General features: G+C 50.0%; 1 protein-coding gene across 1 annotated transcript; it reads right to left on the reverse strand.

Moving 5' to 3' along the window:
* Positions 1-395: 395 nt before the first annotated feature.
* On the reverse strand, positions 396-20,945 carry IZUMO4 (IZUMO family member 4). Its single transcript, XM_077332032.1, has 11 exons — positions 20,646-20,945; positions 19,392-19,472; positions 17,754-17,825; positions 15,844-15,870; positions 13,882-13,957; positions 11,841-11,888; positions 10,018-10,032; positions 7,355-7,402; positions 4,819-4,836; positions 3,665-3,687; positions 396-570 (listed from the first exon to the last, which is right to left on the reverse strand). Exons 1-11 carry the CDS (start codon positions 20,893-20,895, stop codon positions 443-445), a joined length of 786 nt encoding a protein of 261 aa, XP_077188147.1. The 5' UTR covers positions 20,896-20,945; the 3' UTR covers positions 396-442.
* Positions 20,946-20,954: the final 9 nt, after the last annotated feature.

Below are 20,954 nucleotides of genomic sequence, written 5' to 3' on the forward strand. Positions count from 1 at the left end.
AGACTTGGATAAAAATATTCTGGGGAAATATTCATGGCACGCTAACTTCAGGGGAGCTAAGGAGTGTTGCGGTCTGGGTGGGAAATTGCCTGGAACGTGCATGCACGCAAAACATACACTCTCTTTGCATTTCAAGTAGAAGCAGGATCTAGAGCATCTGGCAAAATGCAGAGTAGCAGAGTGACTTCAGGTATTAGGGGGAGCGGCTGCATTTTTGCAGCTTGCCAGGTCTTCTCTTCCCTGCCATGCTGTTGCCACAAAACTCCCCCTCGTCATGTCCCAGCACCAGAAGAGACGAAAGGGATGGCACCATGTCTCCCCACCACCACCTCTTTTCCGGCCTTTGTAATGCTAAATACGGGCACGGTATCGAGTAATGGGCAGGGCCGGCCACCTCCTTAGGTCGCAATTTTATTTCCTATGTCCAGCGCGGTTCTCGGTGCTACAGGAAGGAGTTGACTGGGCAGCTGGGAGGAGTTGACGTTGGCGGTTCCTCCTCCACCACTTCCTCGGTGCTCTCGTTCTTGGCCTTCGCTGTGAGCCAGTTCTGGGAGAGCGTGGCGTTGATACCTTCACGGGAAGAAGGAACACACAAGGCTGTTAGTTGGGCCCGGTAACATCTGGTCCGTTTGGAGCTTGCCTGCAAAGAGCGTTGTTTGTTTTAAGAAATATCTCATATCAATAACTGATTTCTGAAAGATTGATTGGTTGGTTACATTTGTGTACCATCCTCTCCTGAGGCTCAGGGTGGTTCATATGGAATATAGAGAACAATCATCGAACTCGGTTTTATCTCAAGTAAAATGCAGCAATAGTAATAATAACAATAGAGAATAACTATTTAACACAACAACAAGCCGGTCCATGGTTCAGTTCAGGTGTATGGATTCCTGGGAGGGAGGCTCAGGGTCCCAGTGGTATTACTGGTTCCGGGAAACCTCAACCAAATGCCAGCTGGAGGAGCTCCCTTTTGTAGGCCCTGCAAAACTTTTAGTTCCGTCAGGGCCCTGATCTCCTCCGGGAGCTCATTCTACCAGGTGTGGGCCAGGGCAGAGAAGGCTCTGGCCCTGGTTGAGATTGAGCAGGCTTCTTTTGGGCCAGGGATCACTAGCCAGTTGGAGGTGGCACAGTGCAAACCTTTGAGGGGTGTAGGCAGAGTGGCCGTCCCTCGGGTACACTGGGCCCAGACCATGGATGGCTTTGAAGGTGATTTCCAGAACCTTTAGCCACCTTTAGTCTGATCCGGAATTCGACTGGTAGCCACTGCAGTTGATGGGCCGGATGTGGGACCTCCATGGTGTTGCTGTGAGGACCCTGGCCACTGCATTTTGGACCAGCTTTGTTTTCTGAATCAAGGCTAAGGGCAGGCCTGCGTAGAGAGTTGCAGAAAATCCAGTCTACAGGGGACCATTGCATGGATCACTGTGGCTAGGTGTTCCAGGGCCAATTAGAGTGCTAGTAGCTTGACTTGGCAAAGGTGGTAGAATGCCAGCCGTGTTACTCTCATAACCTGAGCCTCCATTGAGAGGGAAGCATCCAGGATCACGCCCAAGATCCTGGCAAAGTTAGCCACAGTTTGGGGAGGCACGCTTCCTCCTATGGTCCCTTCCTGCCTAGCCACGGGACCTCTGTCTTTGAAGGATTGAGCTTCAGATGTGCTATTTCGTCACTGTTTCCAGGCAGCTGGCTAATGCTTCTGGGGGAGAATCATTTAAAACGGGGAGGGGAGGGGGGGTTCTGACTTGGTTCTAGGGGACCTCGTGGGCTGGAGCTCACATCTCGGAAGCATTCAAAGTTTCAGTCCAGTGGCACTTTTAAGATCAACAAAGTTTAGATGTCATGTTCCCATTGTATACTGTATTGGTCAGACCCACATGGAGCCCTGTGTGCAGTTCTGGAGCCCTCACTTCAAAAAGGACGTGGACAAAATGGAGAGGGTTCAGAGGGGAGCGATGAGGATGATCCTGGGCCTGGGGACCAAGCCCTATGAGGAAAGGCTTGGGAATGTTCATGCTGGAGGAAGTTGAGAGGGGATATCATGGCTCTCTTGAAGTATATGAAAGGTGGTAAATTGAAGAAGGGCAGAGAAAGGTTCCCATTGGCAGTAGAGGACAGAACCCACTTTGAACTACGTCGAGAATGATACTGGATAGATATTAGGGGGGAGATTTTCACAGAGTAGTTCAGGAGTGGAATGGGCTGTCTCAGGAGGTGGGGAGCTCTCCCTCACCATGATCTTCAAGCAGCGGCTGGACAGATCCTTATCCTGGATGCTTGAGGTTGATCCTGCATTGAGCAGGGGGTGGGACTAGATGGCCTGTGTGGCCCCTTCCCACTCTAGGATTCTGTGAGTCTAATTCAGCAGGGGAATGGGCTGCCTAAGGAGGTGGGGAGCTCCCCCTCACTGGTGGTCTTCAAGCAGTGGCTGGACAGATCCTTATCCTGGATGCTGGAGGCTGATCCTGCACTGAGCAGGGGGTGGGACTAGATGGCCTGTCTGGCCCCTTCCCACTCGCGGATTCTATTAGTCTAATTCTGGGTGTGAGTCTTCATGTGCATGCACATTCTTTGGATACATCTGTGTGTACGCAAACAAAAGCTTATACCCAGAATAGAACTTTGTTGGCCTTAAAAGTCCTGCTGGACGCAAGCTTTGTTCTGCTGCTTCAGACCAATGCAACCACCCTTCTGAATCGCTGAAGAATGGGAGCCAGGGTACAGTAGACGCATAATTCGGCTTCATCACGGCAGTGTGCCAGTCACGTGCGCCCAGGCCTGCCTGCCTCATAGGCTTGCTAGAAGGGCCAAATTGAGAACCATGCACTGTTCTTGAAAGGGTGAGATAGAGATTTAGGCTTTGATCGTTCATGCTTTTTGGATTGCTAAAGAACCAGAGTCTTTCAGTTCTCTTGGCCCTGGTGTTCTCCTTAAGGGAATACAAATGCTGGTTTAAAAAAATCAGGCTTTTTCCTACCCAGAATGTCAAAGGAGTTTACAAACACCTTTCTCTTCCTTTCCCCACAATAGCCGTCCTGTGAAGTAGGTGGGGCCGAGAGAGCTCTAGGAGAACTGCTCTGAGAACAGATCTAACAGGACTGTGACTGGCCCAAGGTCACCTAGCTGGCTGCATATGGAGGACTGGGGAATCACCCATCTCTCCAGATTAGAGGCTGCTGCTCTTAACCACTACACCAAGTTGGCTCTCAGTAAAATTGGTATTCGTATCATGACCGTTCTTAGATGGTATCTGAGTTTCTTGTCTTTCTGAAGGATGAATGAGAACCAGATTCATTGTGAGTAGGGGTCCACAGGAGCAGAATAGCCCCTTTTAGTTTTCACTGAAGAAGCCCAAACTGGCATCCCAGAGGGTGAAGAATGAAAAAAAGTGGAAGATTTTTGGACTCTTGAGGGCAGCCTTCCCAGGGAAAGTGTGGGACTGTTTCCAAACTAGAGGCTTTGTGCCAGGCTGGAGGCTGGAGTTTGGGCTGGGGCAGGTTGCCCCGCCTCTTCCTGCTTTTGCACAGGGGAGCATTTTGCCTGGTGCACCTCGTCCGTCCTGGAATTGTGTTCCCACGCAGGAACCAGGGCAGCGAAGTTCCCAGTACAGTAACGGTCTGGGTGAGTCAGGCCTTTGTTTTTCTATGCAGCAATGTTTGAAACTTACTGTCAAAGTTCAGATTCTGTAGGCTGCAGAGAGAGGAAGAAGCAAAATTAAATTTGACAACTGTGTGACTGTCAATTTCAAGAAAAACCCTCTTATGAATGAACAAACCGTGAACACTGTAAGTTAAATTAATGGTGGGTCAGGCCAGACAACAGCAGCTGGACAATAACACAGGCGGTAATTTAAAGGCATGTTACTACTTTTTCAGTGTTTGGCGGGAGAGCATCCTTCCTAACCTTTTTCCTGTTGAGTAACCCCAGAAACTTCCCTCAGAATTCACATGTCACCAGAAGTGACATCACTCAGCCACTCCCACTGGATGTGACATCACCAGGCCACTCCCACAGCACAGGAAGTGATGGCACATAAATATTTTCAGATGATTTGTGAACAGAACCGCACTTGCACTCTGGAGTGGCTTCAGTTTGCTCTTCTTTGCCAAAGGGAGCTTGCAGAAACAGGGCCGGGGCAAGCCTATGCTGCCCCAGTGCAGCCCCACCCAGCATGCTCTGTTGCTTGCGCAGAAGGCAAGGCATGGGGTGTGGCAAGAAGGCCAAAGAGGGAGAGCCTGCCTTATCTCTGTGGTCTCTCTGGTGGTAAACAGAGCAGTTGCTGGCATTTGAAATGCGTCTTTTATCCCCTTCAGCAGCTTGTTCTTGCGCACAGTCTGACATTCAAATGATGAACCTACACGCAAAAACTGGGGGGCATCCTGTGGGCAGCAGAGGAGAGGACCCACAAGATTTGGTTTAAACTATGTGGAGAACGGTACTGGCTAGTTATGGGGGAGATTCACCATCAGAGTAGTTCAGCAGTGGAATGGGCTGCCTTCAAGCAGTGGTTGGACAGATCCTTCTCCTGGATGCTTGAAGCTAATCCTGCATTGAGCAGGGGGTGGGACTGGATGGCCCCTTCCCACTCTAGGATTCTACGAATCTAGTTCAGCAGTGGACCGGGCTGCCAAAAGAGGTGGGGAGCTCCCCCTCACTGGCGGTCTTCAAGCAGCGGCTGGACAGATCCTTATCCTGGATGCTTGGGGCTGATCCTGCATTGAATAGGGGGCTGGACTAGATGGCTATAGGTCCTCTTTCAGCTCTAGGATTCTATAAATTAAAGGTTCCACCTCCAAGGCTCAGCTCTCTATCCCTGCTTACCTGGTCTCTGTGCAGTTGCTGAAAAGACAACAAGAGGTAAAGTTTAAGCCAAAGGCTGGAGGAATTCCCATACCCAACAGCCCCTCAGCTGCACACACTTAGCATTTCTACTATAGCTTTTTATGGGTAGGGTTGCATACTGTTCTTCTTTGGGGGGGGGGATGAAGGGGAAGAGGTTTGGCAGGAGAAGTGCTTTGGTTCTGAGTCTGGCTCTGGTGTCTCAGGCCTTCTATTCTGGGGCCTGTTACCACTCAGCGTGTCCCTGTCTGTGCATGTGGGACCAGAACCCCTCTGTAGCCACGTAAGAGCATAGGAAGAGCCATGTTGGTTCTGCCCAAAGACCAGTGTCTGAAAAGTTAACCGTGACTCACCAAAGCTCCTCCCCAGCTACCAATGTTGTCCGTCTTTCCAGTGTCCCTGGACTCCTGCTCTGTTTTACTGCTACAGACTAACATGGGTGACCCATCTTGATCTACCATCACCACCACTGGTTGGAGGCAGAGATCCCTTACTGCCAGGCCCCAGCTGGCTGGGGGGTGGGGGGCTAACTCAGAAAAAGCACGAGGCCGAGTCAATATGGCACTGACGTGTCCACCTCATTTCCCGCGTGATCCAATAGTGATATTACTTTGGTGATGTCAGGGCAACGCTCCAGCACTTGGACAGAAACTCTATGGTCGAAGCCAAATTTACCATAGAGTCTTTGCCCACATACCAGAACATTGCCCTGCCACTGCTGCCCGAAGGCATCACTTCCGGACCACATTGGCAGTGACATAGACACGTCACTGCAACGTCAGCTAGCCCTCCCTCCTGCTCCCCAAAAGTCCTCCCACATCTCCTGCCTTCCAAGTCGGTGGTTGTCACCAAATCTTGTGGGCAGTGCGGTCCACACGCTGCATGAAGAAATGCTTCCTCTTGTTGTGAAACCCCCATCCCTTGGCTTCAGGGGAGGGCCCCACGTTTTGCAAATCTGCCACCGTCCCCAGATCCCAAAGCAATCAAAATTCATTTGCTTGGTTGAGAGGCTTAAAACAAAGATGCCACTGTCACGGTAACGTATCCAGGGAATGGGGACGTAGGCCCTAGGCCAGGGTTAGTCTAACTGCGGCCCTCCAGATGTCCATGGACTACATTCGCTGGCAGGGGCTCGTGGGAATTGTAGTCCATGGACATCTGGAGGGCCGCAGTTTGACTACCCCTGCCCTAGGCACTAGGGGAACTGTACGGCAGGTCAAGTGTCTGCCTGCCCCCGCTCATCATCCAGCCTCACTCACCCCTCTTGCCCTGGGCCCCAGATGGGCTAAGTCAGAGGTAGTCAACCTGTGGTGCTCCAGATGTTCATGGACTACAATTCCCATAAGCCCCTGCCAGCGAATGCTGGCAGGGGCTCATGGGAATTGTAGTCCATGAGCATCTCGAGGACCACAGGTTGACTACCCCTGGGCTAAGTAACCCTCTGCACCGTCAGAGATTTGCTGAATGAGTGCAGGCCTGTAGCCAGGGCTTGGGTGGGGGTGAGGTGGAATTCTTTGGCCAACAGCCATCAGCAGACCTGGCAGGGCCCGGGTCTCCAAACATCTCATGCATCTCAGCCATTTCTGCCCCTTGACTTCGGCATACAGGCCCTGTTCCCAAGCGAATGCATCCATTGCATTCATCGTGGACGACTGCACAGGTCTCCAACACGGGGCCATCCCATCCCCAGCGCTAGCAAAGTGTTCTTAAAAAGTGGGTGGAGCCAGGGGAAGGTTTGTGATTGGCCACTTGAGATCTGATTGGTTGTGGAGATTTTAAAAAATATATATTGTGGCATGATGATTTTTAATGTGCCAAAAGCGAAATCGAAAGCTAAAATATTGAGACTCTCGTCCACTCTTATTAGGTATATAAAGGGAAAGGTAAAGGTATCCCCTGTGCAAGCACCGAGTCAAGTCTGACCCTTGGGGTGACGCCCTCCAGCGTTTTCATGGCAGACTCAGTACGGGGTGGTTTGCCAGTGCCTTCCCCAGTCATTACCGTTTACCTCCCAGCAAGCTGGGTACTCATTTTACCCACCTCGGAAGGATGGAAGGCTGAGTCAACCTTGAGCCGACTGCTGGGATCGAACTCCCAGCCTCATGGGCAGAGCTTTCAGACGTCTGCCTTACCACTCTGCGCCACAAGAGGCTCATTAGGTATATAGATTAGGTATATTAATCATTCAACTTCTTGGCGATGATTGGCAAGAAGTTGAATGAATTAATATACCTAATATATCTAATAAGAGTGGATGAGAGACTCATTTTGGCCTTTTGATTTTGTTTTTGGCTTATCTGTAACATTGGGAAATCAACAGTGCCGTTTCTCTGCATTGGGTTTTTACTGCGCAGCTGAAGGTCAGTGGCAGCAGCTGATTTCCGGCTGGCACCATCTCCCTTGGCAGCTGTTTTGTGCTTGTTTCCAACACATTGTATCAGAATCCCAAAGGTGCCCACAGGATGAAAAAGGTCGGGGAGCCCTGGCCTACTGCCTGACCAGGGAACAGGTCGCTCACCTGAAGACTGGGATTTGCTTCAAGGCGTCCACCAACTCCCCAGGTGTCCTGTGGGTGCAAACGACAGCTTTAGCGGGTGCTGCATGGTAAGGGCAAGGCCTCACCCATCCCAGGGTCCCAGAGGAGCTAGCCCCCTGGCTCTGCCTCGGGAACAGCAATGGGTTCCAAGAGCCGGCTTGGTATTCTAGTGAAGGGTGGCAGCTTCTAATCTGGAGAGCTGGGTTTGATTCCCCACTTCTCCTCCACATGCAGCCAGCTGAGGGACCCTGGGCTAGTCACAGTCCTATTAGAGCTCTTCTCACAGAGCAGCCCTATTAGAGCTCTCTCAGCCTCACCCACCTCACAGGGTGTCTGTTGTGGGGAGAGGAAGGGAAGGGGATCGGAAGCCACTTTGAGGCACCATCTGGTAGTGAAAGCTGGGTCTCAAAACCAGCTCTGCTTCTACTCGCTGGCTGCCCAAACAGATACCTCTTTCGCTCCCTTCAGGGCACGGGTTCTAAATCTACCTCAAAGGTCTCTGTCACAATCTCCCATTGCATAGTTTTTAGTGACTCCATTTATTCTCCGCCTGTTTAGCCAGTGAAGAGGGTAAGAGGACACCGCTGACACGACTCAAGCCGGACTGAGGTATGATTAAGGACTTATAACCCATGCTGGGGAGTGAGGATTCTGGCACACAGGCACTGGGAGAGGGGGGGGAGGGTGACCATCTCTTGCTTACGGACAGCTTGCTAGCCTAAAATAACTTCTCACTTGCAACGATAAAGTACTTAACAGTGGCATGGACTCTGGTTCTAAGGCCTGCAACAATCCCAGATGCCAAATTCGCTCTCATATCGAAACCATCAGTGGCCTCAGCAGCATCAACCAAGGTGTCGCAGGGGTGGCCAAACGGTGGCTCTCCAGATGCCCCTGGACGGCAATTCCCATGAGCCCCGGGGCTCGTGGGAATTGTAGTCCAGGGACATCTGGAGAGCCACCGTTTGGCCACCCCTGCGACACCTTGGTTGATGTTGCTGAGGCTCATGGGATGCTGCAGGGGCTTGGTTGAAGCTGCTGAGGCTCATGGGATGCTGCAAGGGCTCATGGGAAATGTAGTCCGTGGACATCTGGAGCGCCACCGTTAGGCCACCCCTGCCTGATTTTGGCCATCATATGTCAGCATTGCCCTTGCCCTTGCCCCCTCCACGCTGGACTAACAGGGCAGACGCTACAACAAAGAATGAAGGGACATAAGTCTGAGATGAGAAACCACAATGTTCAAAAACCAGTGGGGAAAACATTTTAACTTTCCAGGACATTCAGTTTTTGAAGAAGAAGAAGAAGAAGAAGAGTTGGTTCTTATATGCCGCTTTTCCCTACCTGAAGGAGGCTCAAAGTGGCTTGTAGTCGCCTTCCCTTTCCTCTCCCCACAACAGACACCCTGTGGGGTGGGTGAGGCTGAGAGAGCCCTGATATCACTGCCCGGTCAGAACAGTTTTATCAGTGCCGTTGAGAGCCCAAGGTCACCCAGCTGGCTGCATGTGGGGGAGCGCAGAATCGAACCCGGCATGCCAGCTTAGAAGTCTGCACTCCTAACCACTACACCAAACAGGATTTTGACCTGAAAGTTGCAGTTCTCTTACAAAGGAATGTCGAAGGGAGATTAGAGAGAGACTGCTGAGTAGTAAGAGAGGGCAGCTTAGACGTCCAATTAATTAAATGTTTAAAAACAAAACAAAACCTGAGAATGATGCCCAAGACAATGCATGCTCCTGGACTGAATCAAGATCTAGGTTTTCTGTCTCACTACCAATGCCTGCAACCCCTCTGCCTGTCGTGCCCAATTCAATCATGGCCCCTACCATCATTCACCAGCTATTTCCGTTTGCATGCTAGTGTCATTTGGCATCTGAAGCCAAGTTACAAGGACAGATGAACTCACATTCTAGCTGTATCTGAAGGAGGAAGCAGTGCCTCATGAAAGCTCCTCCCTTGGTACGAATAGTGTTAGTCTTTCAGGTGCTCCTGCTCTAGTCCGCTGCTACAGACGGACTTGCATGGCTGTCCATCTTGAGCTACCCCTGCTGAGAGTCTGCCAGGGGAAATACAAATTACCTAACCTCAGGGGGCTACAAGGCCCCGGTCAAAACAACAACTTCCTCCAAAGCAACTGATCCCTGTCATTTGGAGATCAAATGAAATTCCAAGAGATCAACAGACCGGCATCCCTAAAATAAAATGCAGCTTGGGGAGAGGTGTTCAAGGGTGGTTATTTTCTTATTAGCCATCCTGCATGAATGATTTCTGCAGACAGGCCCTTGTTTTCAAATGCCAGTGAACTGAGAAAACCCTCAGGACTTTCCTCTTGGGTGTTTTGGAAACGACTTTCCTATATTTTACACCACCTCTGCCTGGTGTTTCTGGTGTTTTCTTAAGTTGGCTGCAAAAGAGCCAGTGAGATGGAACCTGATCCCTTCTCTCCCTCCTCCTCTGAAACCAGCTGATCGGTTCTCTCTCTTGCCAAACCAAACCTCTCTTTAACCCTGTTTGGAAGACGACAAAACAGCAGCCTCCGTCGCCGGGAAGCTTTCTGCAGAGAAGGACGGTGTGTTCATCTCGGAAGGGAGGGGGGAAATATTCATTACCAACCTACGATGGTAGTTTGGAAATTCCCGACTTACGTCTGCAAATTTGTTCTGAAAGAGAAAACGGGGCAGTGGGAGGAGGGTGGTATTGGTCAGGAATCGAGAGGGCCTTGCATCAGCATGCACAAAAACCAGGAAAACAGGCCGGCATCTGGCCGCAAGCTGCTCGACAAAACGGGGACTCGGCCAGATTGCTGCCCAACATCTGATGAGCCTTCTATCACGTGAGGAAATCCCGCCATTGCTGCGTGCCTGCAGAGCGTCTCACTGCCTTTGCGTAGCACAATGGACCTACCCGTGTCAGGCGTATTTGTTCTGCCGCTGAGCAGCTGCAGTGCTGTAGTATAGCATCTGCCCTGCATGCAGAAGGCAAAATGATTTATTCCCATGAAGCAATGTTCAAAACAATTTAAAATGGATTTCTAGGTATAGTCCGTTTTCGATATCTTCCTCGGTGATATTCTCAGTAATCTTCTCCAGTTGTATTCTTATGGGCGATGAAATAATAGAAAATAACTTTGTCATTGGTAATATTTTGTTGTGTGTAGTTCAATCACAAAATAGTCGTATAATATCCAAATTTGTGGGAGTCTACTAATATTAATATTAACATGTAATGAGTTATTAATAATATTGAGAATATCACTGAGGAAGATATCGAAAACGGACCATACCTAGGAATCCGTCTTGAAATTGTTTTGAACCCTGTTTCATTGGAATAAATCATTTCGCCATCGCCAGCTTGAGACTTTTTTCTTCTGCTTATATAACGGCTGACGGGGGCTGGGTTCAGTCTGGGGAAGCTCAAGTCAAAAGGAAGCAGTAGCAGGCAATGGGAAAGACCGCCACTTAAGCACCTGGCACGGGTGGCCAAACTGAGGCTCTCCAGATGTCCGTGGACTACAATTCCCAGGAGCCCCTGCCAGCTATTTCAAAGGTTGGTCCCAGCTGGCAGGGCTCATGGGAATTGTAGTTTACAAACTCCTGGAGAACCACGGTTCAGCCACCGCTGACTGGTCCTTTAACTGGAGCTCTCAGGGATTGAACCTGGGACCCTCGGCCTGCCAAGCAGATGCTCTGCCCCTGAGTCACAGCCCCTTCCCTCAAATCCCAGGAGATCTCCAGGCCGCATTGGAACGTGCCACCAACCCTAGTCCAGAAACCCAACCAATCCAGCATGGATTTGTTTCCCCTTTGCCAGCAAGGCAGCTTTGGTTTGGAGGAGGAAAATCCCGGCACATTTGGGGCAGTGTACGTGTCGTGGACTTCCAAGGTTGGTAAAATGAGTACCCAGCTTGCTCAGGGGTAAACGGTAATGACTGGGGAAGGGAATGGCAAACCACCCCGTATTGAGTCTGCCATGAAAACGCTAGAGGGCGTCACCCCAAGGGTCAGACATGACTCGGTGCTTGCACAGGGGATACCTTTACCTTTACACGTCGTGGCAGTGACCCTCTCACCGGGGGGGGGGGGGAGGAGGAAGAAACACTATGTTGAGCATGTGCAGCCAGCTCGTGCTCTCCAAAATCTTCCCTCTGACTGCCACCCAGTTTGGGTGAAGATGCTCAGAATGCAAGCAGGGCCCTTCTGCATACCAAGCATGTGTGGGCACTCCAAGCGACAGAACCCTGGCAGTCACTGGCAGTCTTCAAGCAAAGGTTGGATACACACTTTTCTTGGATGCTTTAGGGTGCTTTGGGCTGATCCTGTGTTGAGCAGGGGGTTGGACTACATGGCCTGTATGGCCCCTTCCAATTCTGTGATTCTATGATTCTAACCCCTGATATTGAAGTGTCCTGACCCATTCCCAACTCTACCCAGTCGATCGCTGTGGGGTATGGATCCTGGCATTGACTTACAGGTAGGCATACAGGCCTTTCAAGGCGCCTTTCCATTCTTTTGAGGACCTATTGGAGAAACAGAAACAGGGGCTATTCATTCATTCATTCATTCATTCATTCATTCATTCATTCATTCATTCATTCATTCATTCATTCATTCATTCATTCTTCTATTTGTATACCACCACCACGATATAAAAACATGCAGCCAGCTGGGTGACCTTGGGCTTGCTACGGCGCTGATTAAACTGTTCTGACCAAGCAGTGATATCAGGGCTCTCTCAGCCTCACCCACCTCACAGGGTGATTGTTGTGGGGAGAGGAAAGGGAAGGTGACTGTAAGCAGCTTTGAGACTCCTTCGAGTAGAGAAAAGTAGCATATAAGAACCAACTCTTCTTCTTCAGTAATCTCAGGGATCTCTCAGTCTCCCCTCCCTCACAGGGTGTCTGTTGTGGAGAGAGGAAAGTGCAGGCAATTGTAAGCCACTTTGAGACTCCTTTGGGTAGAGAAAAGCGGCATATAAGAACCAGCTCTTCTTCTTCAACCCCATGAAACCCCAGAAAACAAAACAGGCAAGATGTGACAAGCAAGATTCTGCATGGGATTCAGGGCCAGCCAAGGATGGGTGGGGTCTGGAAGGGAAGGACAGGGGATGTGGCAGGAGCTTACCAGCCTCACTGACACACAGGTCAGGGCTTGGGTGGGGAGGCCAGGATAAGATGTTATATGGGGCCTTACCATAGGCCTGGCGGTACAGCTTTGCTTTACAAGCCCTGCGGAACTGTCCAAGATCTCATGTTCCCCCAGGCTGGGGCCAGGGCCGAAAAGACCTTGGCCCTGGTTGAGGCCAATCTAATTTTATTGGGGCAGGGATCTTGAGCAAATTCTGTTCATTAGATCTTTAAACTCTTTGGTATAGGGAGAGGCAGTCGTGCAGGTATGATGGTCCCAGACCGCATAGGGCAGGGGTAGTCAAACTGCGGCCCTCCAGATGTCCATGGACTACAATTCCCAGAAGCCCCTGCCAGCAAATGCTGGCAGGGGCTTCTGGGAATTGTAGTCCATGGACATCTGGAGGGCCGCAGTTTGACTACCCCTGGCATAGGGCCTTAAGGGTCATGACCAAAATGTTGAACCTGATTCGCTCGACCATCTCGAGCCAGTGCAGGTGAAAGAACGCAGGTGCCCTCTGCAGAGTCCTGGACTCGTGCAGCAATTCTGAGACTGCGCAGTGCAAACACAGAGTTCGGCATTTGCTGAGTTCAGCGTCCTGCAATGTTTTTATTTTGAAGCAAGCTTCTAGTACTTATTCATGCAAACAGAAATGTGCTTAAAGTGAAGTCTCAGAAGTTGTGATTATGTGAGAGAAATAGACCAGCAGAATAAATTAGTCCCTGGAAAGGTAGTATTTTTAGGATGGTTTTGTGTTGTTTTGTTTTGTCTAGATCTATGAAGCCCACTCAAGGGAAAAGTGTTCTCAGCTTCTAATCTGGTGAGCCGAGTTTGATTCCCCGCTCCTCCTCCACATGCAGCCAGCGGGGCTACCTTGGGCTCTTCACAGTCTCATTAGAACTGAGAGCAGATCTCTCAGAGCTCTCTCATCCCCAGCTACCGCACAGGTTACCTGTTTGTGGGAAGAGGAAGGGAAGGCCATTGTAAGCTTCTTTGAGACTCCTTCAGGCAGTGAAAAGTGGAGTATAAATCTCTTCTTCCTCTTTTGCCCCAAATGGGGCAAACCAGCATGGTTCTAGTGTCAGACTAGGATCTGGGAGGCCCAGATTTGAATCCCCACTCTGCCATGGACATTTGCTGGGGGAGCTTGGGCCAGTCAGCCCGACCTACCTCACAGGGTTGTTGTCAGGATCACATGGAAGAAAGAAGAATTCAGTAAGCCCCCTTGAGGAGAAAGGTTTTCTTTCAAGGAGTCAAACTTTTACACCTGTGTGCCTGCCAGATTTTGGTCCAGGGGACAGCCCCGTCTCATACTGCTAATTACTTGTTTTCTTCAAAACACTCACCCCATCCGCACCCCAAAGACAAAGGAAAAGCTGTTCTTACTCGCAATTATATCCAAAACAGTTTGGCTTGGTCACGTTGCAGGTCTCGCAGGAGATGGCCTCATACCAGTTCATTCCTGCAGCGCAGAAAAAATGGGAAAGTGCTTGGGTGGGGGAAGGGGAAAAGGGAAATGCTAAATAGGGGGTGGTCCTTGAAAGGTCACCAAAGGCACCTTGAAGGCCGACAAAGCTATATTTGAGGTTTAAGCGTTCACATGCATGCGTGAGAAGTTCAGAGTCAGTTCGCACACAAAAGCTTAGACCCGGAATTAAACTTTGCGGTCCAGTGAAGAAGTTTGCCAGGTGGCCTTGGATCCGTTGCCATCAATGCTGAACCTACTTCATAGGGTTGTCTTGGGGATGGCTTCTGAGCAATCAGGGGGGCTTCTGAGAGCCAGCTTGGTGCAGCCAATTAGTGCGGCGGCCTGTAATCTGGAGAGCTGGGTTCGATTCCCCACTCCTCCACATGCAACCAACTGGGTGATCTCGGGCTAGTCACAGTCCTGTTGGGGCTGTTCTCACAGAGCAGTTCTCTTAGAGCTCTCTCAGCCCCACCCACCCTACAGGGTGTCTGCTGTGGGGAGAAGAAGAGTAGGCAATTGTAAGCTGCTTTGAGGCTCCTTTGGGTCATAAAAAGCAGGGTACGACAAACCCAGCTTCTTCTTCTTTTCTAAACAGTAAGAAAACGGAGACAAACTCATTCTGACATTGGAAATTGTAATAATGGCACTTGACCATTTTTTTAGGTGGGGAGAACTGTCAAGTTGTAGCCTACCTGCGGTCACTCATCATGGGGCTGTCAAGGCAAGGAGATGTTCAGAGGAGGGTTTGCCATGGCCTGCCTCCGTACAGCAGCCCTGGACCTCCTGCGTGGTCCCCCAGCCAAGTTCTAACCAGGGTCCACCCTGCTTACCTTCCAGGATGTGGTGAGGTCAGGGTAGCTTTTGTTTTGTTTTTTTACTAGAGCTCATATCTGCATGGGGTGGATGGGTGTGACTGCGTTAAAAAACGCAAGCAGAATCATGTGCTGCTTCCCAAAGTGTATGCTTAACTTTGGGAACTCACCACCACAAGATATAATGGCCTTTCCCAACTTTTTTACCGTTGAGGAACCCCTGAAACATTCTTCAAGCTCCAAGAAACCCCAGAAGTGGCACATTCATGCAGAATATGGCTGGGAAGCAGAGCTGTGGACACGCCCACCCGGGGCCCCGCCCCTTCCCCCCCTCCCGGCCCATCATTGGCCATGTTGAGTGGGGGGGGGAGAAACAGATTGACATGACCATATATGGTCCTATCACCTGATAAATTATTAATGAATTTAAAAACCTATTAAAAATTAATTAACCCCAAAATTAATTAACCGTTTGGGAAACCCTTTCAAGGCTCCCAAGGAACCCCCAGGTTTCACAAACCCCTTGTTGAGAAAGCCTGAGGTGGAATTATGGTCAGTATTTTATTTTTCTTTTTTTGCTGTCAACTCACAACCTGCTCATGGCTTCTTTGTGGGGTTCTCGAGGCAGAAGGCTTCCTGGAGTGGTTTGCTGGCGCCTGCCTCTGCGTATCAACCTTTGGTGGCCTCCCCTCCATATATTGAACGGGCCTGACTCTACACTGCTGAGAGATTTTAGAGGGCTTCAAAAGGGGATTAGATGGATATTCCTTAATAACAGCAATCAGCCTAAATGGAACCTCCACACTGAGAGGCAGTCTATCTCTGGATGTCAAGTGCAGGAGTGAAAAGAGAAGCTTTGGCTTCTTCGCCCTTGGGTTTCCTGCAGTACCTGGCTGGATGCTTCCTTTCCCATCTAAACACTAACCAGGACCACGCTGCTTAGCTTCCAGCATCTAATGTCTGACAAGATCAGTGTAGCCTGGTCTATCCTGGCCATAGAAGCATCCCTGACTGCTCTTCATCCACCCCTTCCTGTTTTTTAAAAAGCAACACCTGGCCGTCACTTACCACAGTGGCGTTCACACTTCACCCTACCTGAGGAGAGAAGACAGGCTTTTGGAGCAAGCTGAGTCCATGGGATCATTGGAAAACAACAACACAGGATTCAGTGTGCTAACATGTAGTTACATTTATTGGTTAAAAACCACAGGAATGGATTACACCCCCCCACACACACACAATTGTCAAGAGAGCCAGCTTGGTGTAGTGGTTAGGAGTGCGGACTTCTAATCTGGTGAGCCGAGTTTGAATTTGTGCTCCCCCACATGCAGCCAGGTGACCTTGGGCTCGCCACAGCACTGATAAAGCCGTTCTGCCTGAGCAGTAATATCAGGGCTCTCTCAGCCTCACCCACCTCGCCGGGTGTCTGTTGTGGGGAGAGGAAAGGGAAGGCGACTATAAGCCACTTTCAGACTCTTTCGGGTAGAGAAAAGTGGCATATAAGAACCAACTCTTCTTCTTCAGTGATATCAGGGCTCTCTCAGCCACACCCACCTCACAGGGTGTCTGTTGTGGGGAGAGGAAAGGGAAGGCAATTGTAAGCCGCTTTGAGATTCCTTCGGGTAGAGAAAAGTAGCATATAAGAACCAACCTTCTTCTTCAATAATATCAGGGCTCTCTCAGCCTCACCCACCTCACCGGGTGTCTGTTGTGGGGAGAGGAAAGGGAAGGCGAATGTAAACCGCTTTGAGTCTCCTTTGGGTAGAGAAAAGCGGCATATAAGAACCAACTCTTTGTCTTCTCCAATTTGAATTGATCTCCGTTACCATAAATCAGCTTTTTTCAACCTTTTGACCCCTGACATATTTTTTAGGCTGACATGCTCCTTCAGAGGACTGAGCATGGTAGTAAGACGATAGAGCCAGCCAATCAATCAATCCATCATTGACTGTTTCCACTGTGTTTCTACTGTGGAGGAAGAGACTAGGCCCGTAGAGCAACAGGGGAAGCGGGCTCCAGTGACATCCAGACTGCTGGAGCTCTTGCATAACCCTGAGGTTCCCCAGAACCCTGGTTGGGAATCCCTGCTAGAAATGTATTTCAGCTACCATATCCCGCACTATTTCTAGGGCCACAGATTTGAGTGAATATAATTGTCCTGAAGTATACAGAATACCTCTATCTTCCAAGCATTAATAAAAATCCTCCTTTCAGCTGCAAAAATGCAAACAATGTTGGGGCATGCGCACCCCTGCCCCGAATGTGTTAGTTGCTAAGGTATGGGATACTGTCATGGCTGACATCATACCTGAACACATTCAAGCTGTCTCCCACATTTGACTCTTATATAACTACTCATGGCCAAGTCTGTTGCATTCAGGAATAAAATGGGTGCTAGCCTGGGGGGGGGGTGTAAGAATTCTTTGGACAGCCTCCCCCTCCCCCAGGACTTGGAAAGGCTGCAGGCAGCTATTAGGGAACTCACGGGCAGGGGCAGCTCTCACGCAGCAGGGATCTGCAGCCTCCGAGCCTCGGAGGGAAGTGGAAGGAGGAGGGGGTGGTCAGGGGTGGGGGACGGAAGGCAATTGGCTGGCTGCTGGACAGACAGGCAAGCCGGTTGGAGGAGGAGGCACTCGGGTGGGACAGCTGACCTGAGTGGGTGTTAAGCACTGAGTGGCACTTAAGCCATGAGACACGCTCCTCCTCCAAGCCCTTACCAGAAATATTAAGTGGAACAGAAAAATATCATTCATAGACTCAAATAAGAGATTGGGTAGATGCACTGAATGATCAAGATCTTTAAAAGTAAAAGAAAAAAACACACATCCATTGATAGATATGCAATTATGGACTCTTAACTCCTTGTTTCCCTGAGGCAGTCAGGACACCGGAAGCAGGACAGCTGGGGACCGCACTTTCCCTGTCCTGTGTTCCTTAAGGCCAACTAGGGATGGGAAGAATCTCTGTATGCAACTCACTTTCAATGATGGCATCTCGTAGCATTGAGACTTGTTCCTGGAATATGGAACGCAGGGTTTCCGGAAGAACACCTGAGAAACAAGAGAAGCCTCTGGAGCAGCCTTTCCCAACCTTTTGGCCCTGTGGAGCAGGGGTAGTCAACCTGTGACCCTCCAGATGTCCATGGACTACAATTCCCATGAGCCCTGCCAGCGAATGCTGGCAGGGCTCATGGGAATTGTAGTCCATGGACATCTGGAGGGTCACAGGTTGACTACCCCTGCGAACCCCTGAACTGTTTTTCAGGGTTCGAGGAACCCCGGAAGTGGCGACATGCCCCTCCAGAGAAGTGGGCACGGAAGGAAGAGGCGGGAGCCAGCCAATTGGTTGATCGATCATTGACTGTTTCTATTGATATGGCAGCCATCCAAACTAATGGAAAAGGCCATGTAAACCCTGTGAGCCCTTGCAGCACTCCTTGGAAGTTCCATGTATGGGAATCCCTGCTCTGGAGGGAGAGGAGCGTAATAACCAGAAGTGCGCGGGGCTTGGGCCTATGAAGGCACAGGTACACACATCAGTTTCCAGAATCAAAGACTGGAGAATCCCCTTTGTCCCATTCACCCACACTCAAGTTTATTTACTTATTGTATTGATTTAATTGTCATCATCCCCTCGCCCCATGGAATCCAAGGAATTGTAATCTCATGGAAAGTTCCAGGGATTCACCGCTAAAGATTTCCTAGACTTTTCCTAGAACTGTGGTTCTCAGCCTGGGGATCGGGACCCCGTTGGGGGTTGACTGACCCTTTCACAGGGGTCGTGGCAGGTTGGTCGAGGGGGCGCCATCCATACAACAGCCTTGCGGGGTCGATCGAGACAGAGCGTTCGTCTGTCTGGAGCAGCGGAAAAGGGCGAGATCGGCATGGTGGGACAAGAGGCAGAACTGAACTGAGAAACCCTGGAAAAAGTACAATCACAAACCATGGATCTTCACGCCCTTGGTCAGTTTCGGTTTCATCCCTGTGAAAGAACCCTTGCCTAATTTTATGGTTGGGGGTCACCACAGCATGAGGAACTGTATTAAAGGGTCACGGCATTAGGAAGGTTGAGAACCACTGTCCTAAAACAAGGAACAGATGTTAAGGGACCTATTGTGTTCAAAGCCCATAGGCTGATTCTATATTTACAACATGTGTTAGCTGACTTTCAAAACAGTTCATAATAACAGAAATAAAACACACAGGGTACATAAAATGCATAAAACCAACATGGAAAACTTACCATTTAGGATGGCTTTAATCAACTGCAGTCCTAAACAAAGCTGTCTTTAGCTGCCTCCTAAAGATCCGGGGGTGGGGGGGGTGGGCTCCATGGAGATTATTCCATAATGGTTTGTTGTAAAACACAATGATAATAAATAACGCCTCTGACTCTTCACTGCATTTAAAAACCAATAGGTCCCTCCTTCCCAAGAGATTACAATAGACACTTTGGTCGGAGGGAAACAGAGAGAAGGGAGGAGAGGAAAACATTCAAAGTCAGGGGAAAGAAGAGAGGGAAAGAGGAAAGAGCTTGGGAACCAAATGACGAAAAGGTGAAATCAAAATCAATCCCTCTACAACTCCAAACAGGTGCAAAAATATACTTGGCTTTACCTGGCTTATATGTTTTCCCTTTGAACACAGCATCGAGTTTTGCATAGATCTTCTCTGCTATTTCCCGGAGTTCCTCAAAAGCTGGGCAGCAAGAAGGAAGAGGTCAGAAGCCAAAACAACACACAGCGGGGGGAGGCAGGATGGCCAAGGTCACTATCTGATGGGTGATCGAACCCTCAGTGGTTCACCTTCATCTTAGAGGGAGGGGACTAGCGTTGTACCGCCAGGTTCTGTGTGGGGCTGGCATCGTTGAACATTTTCCTTAATGATTTGGATCCAGCAAAAGAGGGTATATTGGTCAGATTTGCAGATGACACTAAACTGGGTGGGGTGGTTCATAGCCCAGAGGGAAGGGCTACTATTCGAGGAGGCCTGGATAGATTCAGAAATTGGGCCATAGCCAACACAATGAATGTTGATAGGGTGAACTGTGAAGTGTTACATTTGGGTAATACAAATGTGATTCATAAATAGAAGAAGAAGAAGAAGAAGAAGAAGAAGAAGAAGAAGAAGAAGAAGAAGAAGAAGAGTTGGTTCTTATATGCCGCTTTTCCCTACCCGAAGTAGGCTCAAAGCGGCTTACAGTCGCCTTCCCATTCCTCTCCCCATAAGATGGGGGATACCTGGCTTGTTAGCGGTACATATGAAAGGGACGGAAATGTTCTGTCGGACAATAAGATGAACGTGAGCCAACAGTAGATTCAACTGGGTAGCCGTGTTGGTCTGAAGTAGCACAACAAAATCAGAGTCCAGTAGCACCTTCAAGAACAACAAAGATTGATTTAAGGCGTGAGCTTTCGAGTGCAAGTTAGTCTGAGGAAGAGTGCTTGCACTCGAAAGCTCACGCCTTGAATAAATCTTTGTTGGTCTTAAAGGTGCCATTGGACTCTGATTTTGATGAGCCAGCAGTGCGATACGGCAGCTAAGAAGGCTAATACGATACTAGGCTGCCTTGCTAGAAGCAAAGAACCTACAGTAAGGGAAGTTATAATACCATTCTACACAGGGAAAGGCTCATGGTAATTATAGTCCATGGACATCTGGATAGGCTACTTTGGTCACTCTGGGATGGGAGGTTCCTGGGAACTTAGGGTGGAGCCTGGGGAAGGCGGGAGCTTGCCACCTGCACAACAAGGAGGCTGTCTGACATGTGAAATGACACAAGCCATAACCAGCCGGGATCGATTTGTCACATTGCCCAGGGTTCCGCGTCTTTAAGAGAGACGGGGCATGCAGTCCTGCAGGGTGACTCACGGATCTCCAGGGGGACCTCGAGGTGAATCTCCTGCAAAGTGTCCTGGGCCCAGCCCCGCAGCCGCCGACCTGCTGCCGGCACATCCCCAAGACCCCAGGACTTGCGACTCAGGCGGGGGATGTAAGAGGCAAACTGGACGGCAAAACTCGGGTCGCACTGCAAGCAGTTCCGGGCGGGGCCCGGCCCCAGGGCCAAATCCACCACCAAGGCCAGAAACAGGGTCTGCCTGACCCGGCCTCGGTAACCCATTCCTCGGGTTGGCTACCGGAGTGTCTTTAAAAGGGATCATCATTCCAGAACCCAGCACT

Source organism: Paroedura picta, chromosome 4, assembly GCF_049243985.1.
Source record: "Paroedura picta isolate Pp20150507F chromosome 4, Ppicta_v3.0, whole genome shotgun sequence".
Classification (NCBI taxonomy): domain Eukaryota; kingdom Metazoa; phylum Chordata; class Lepidosauria; order Squamata; family Gekkonidae; genus Paroedura; species Paroedura picta.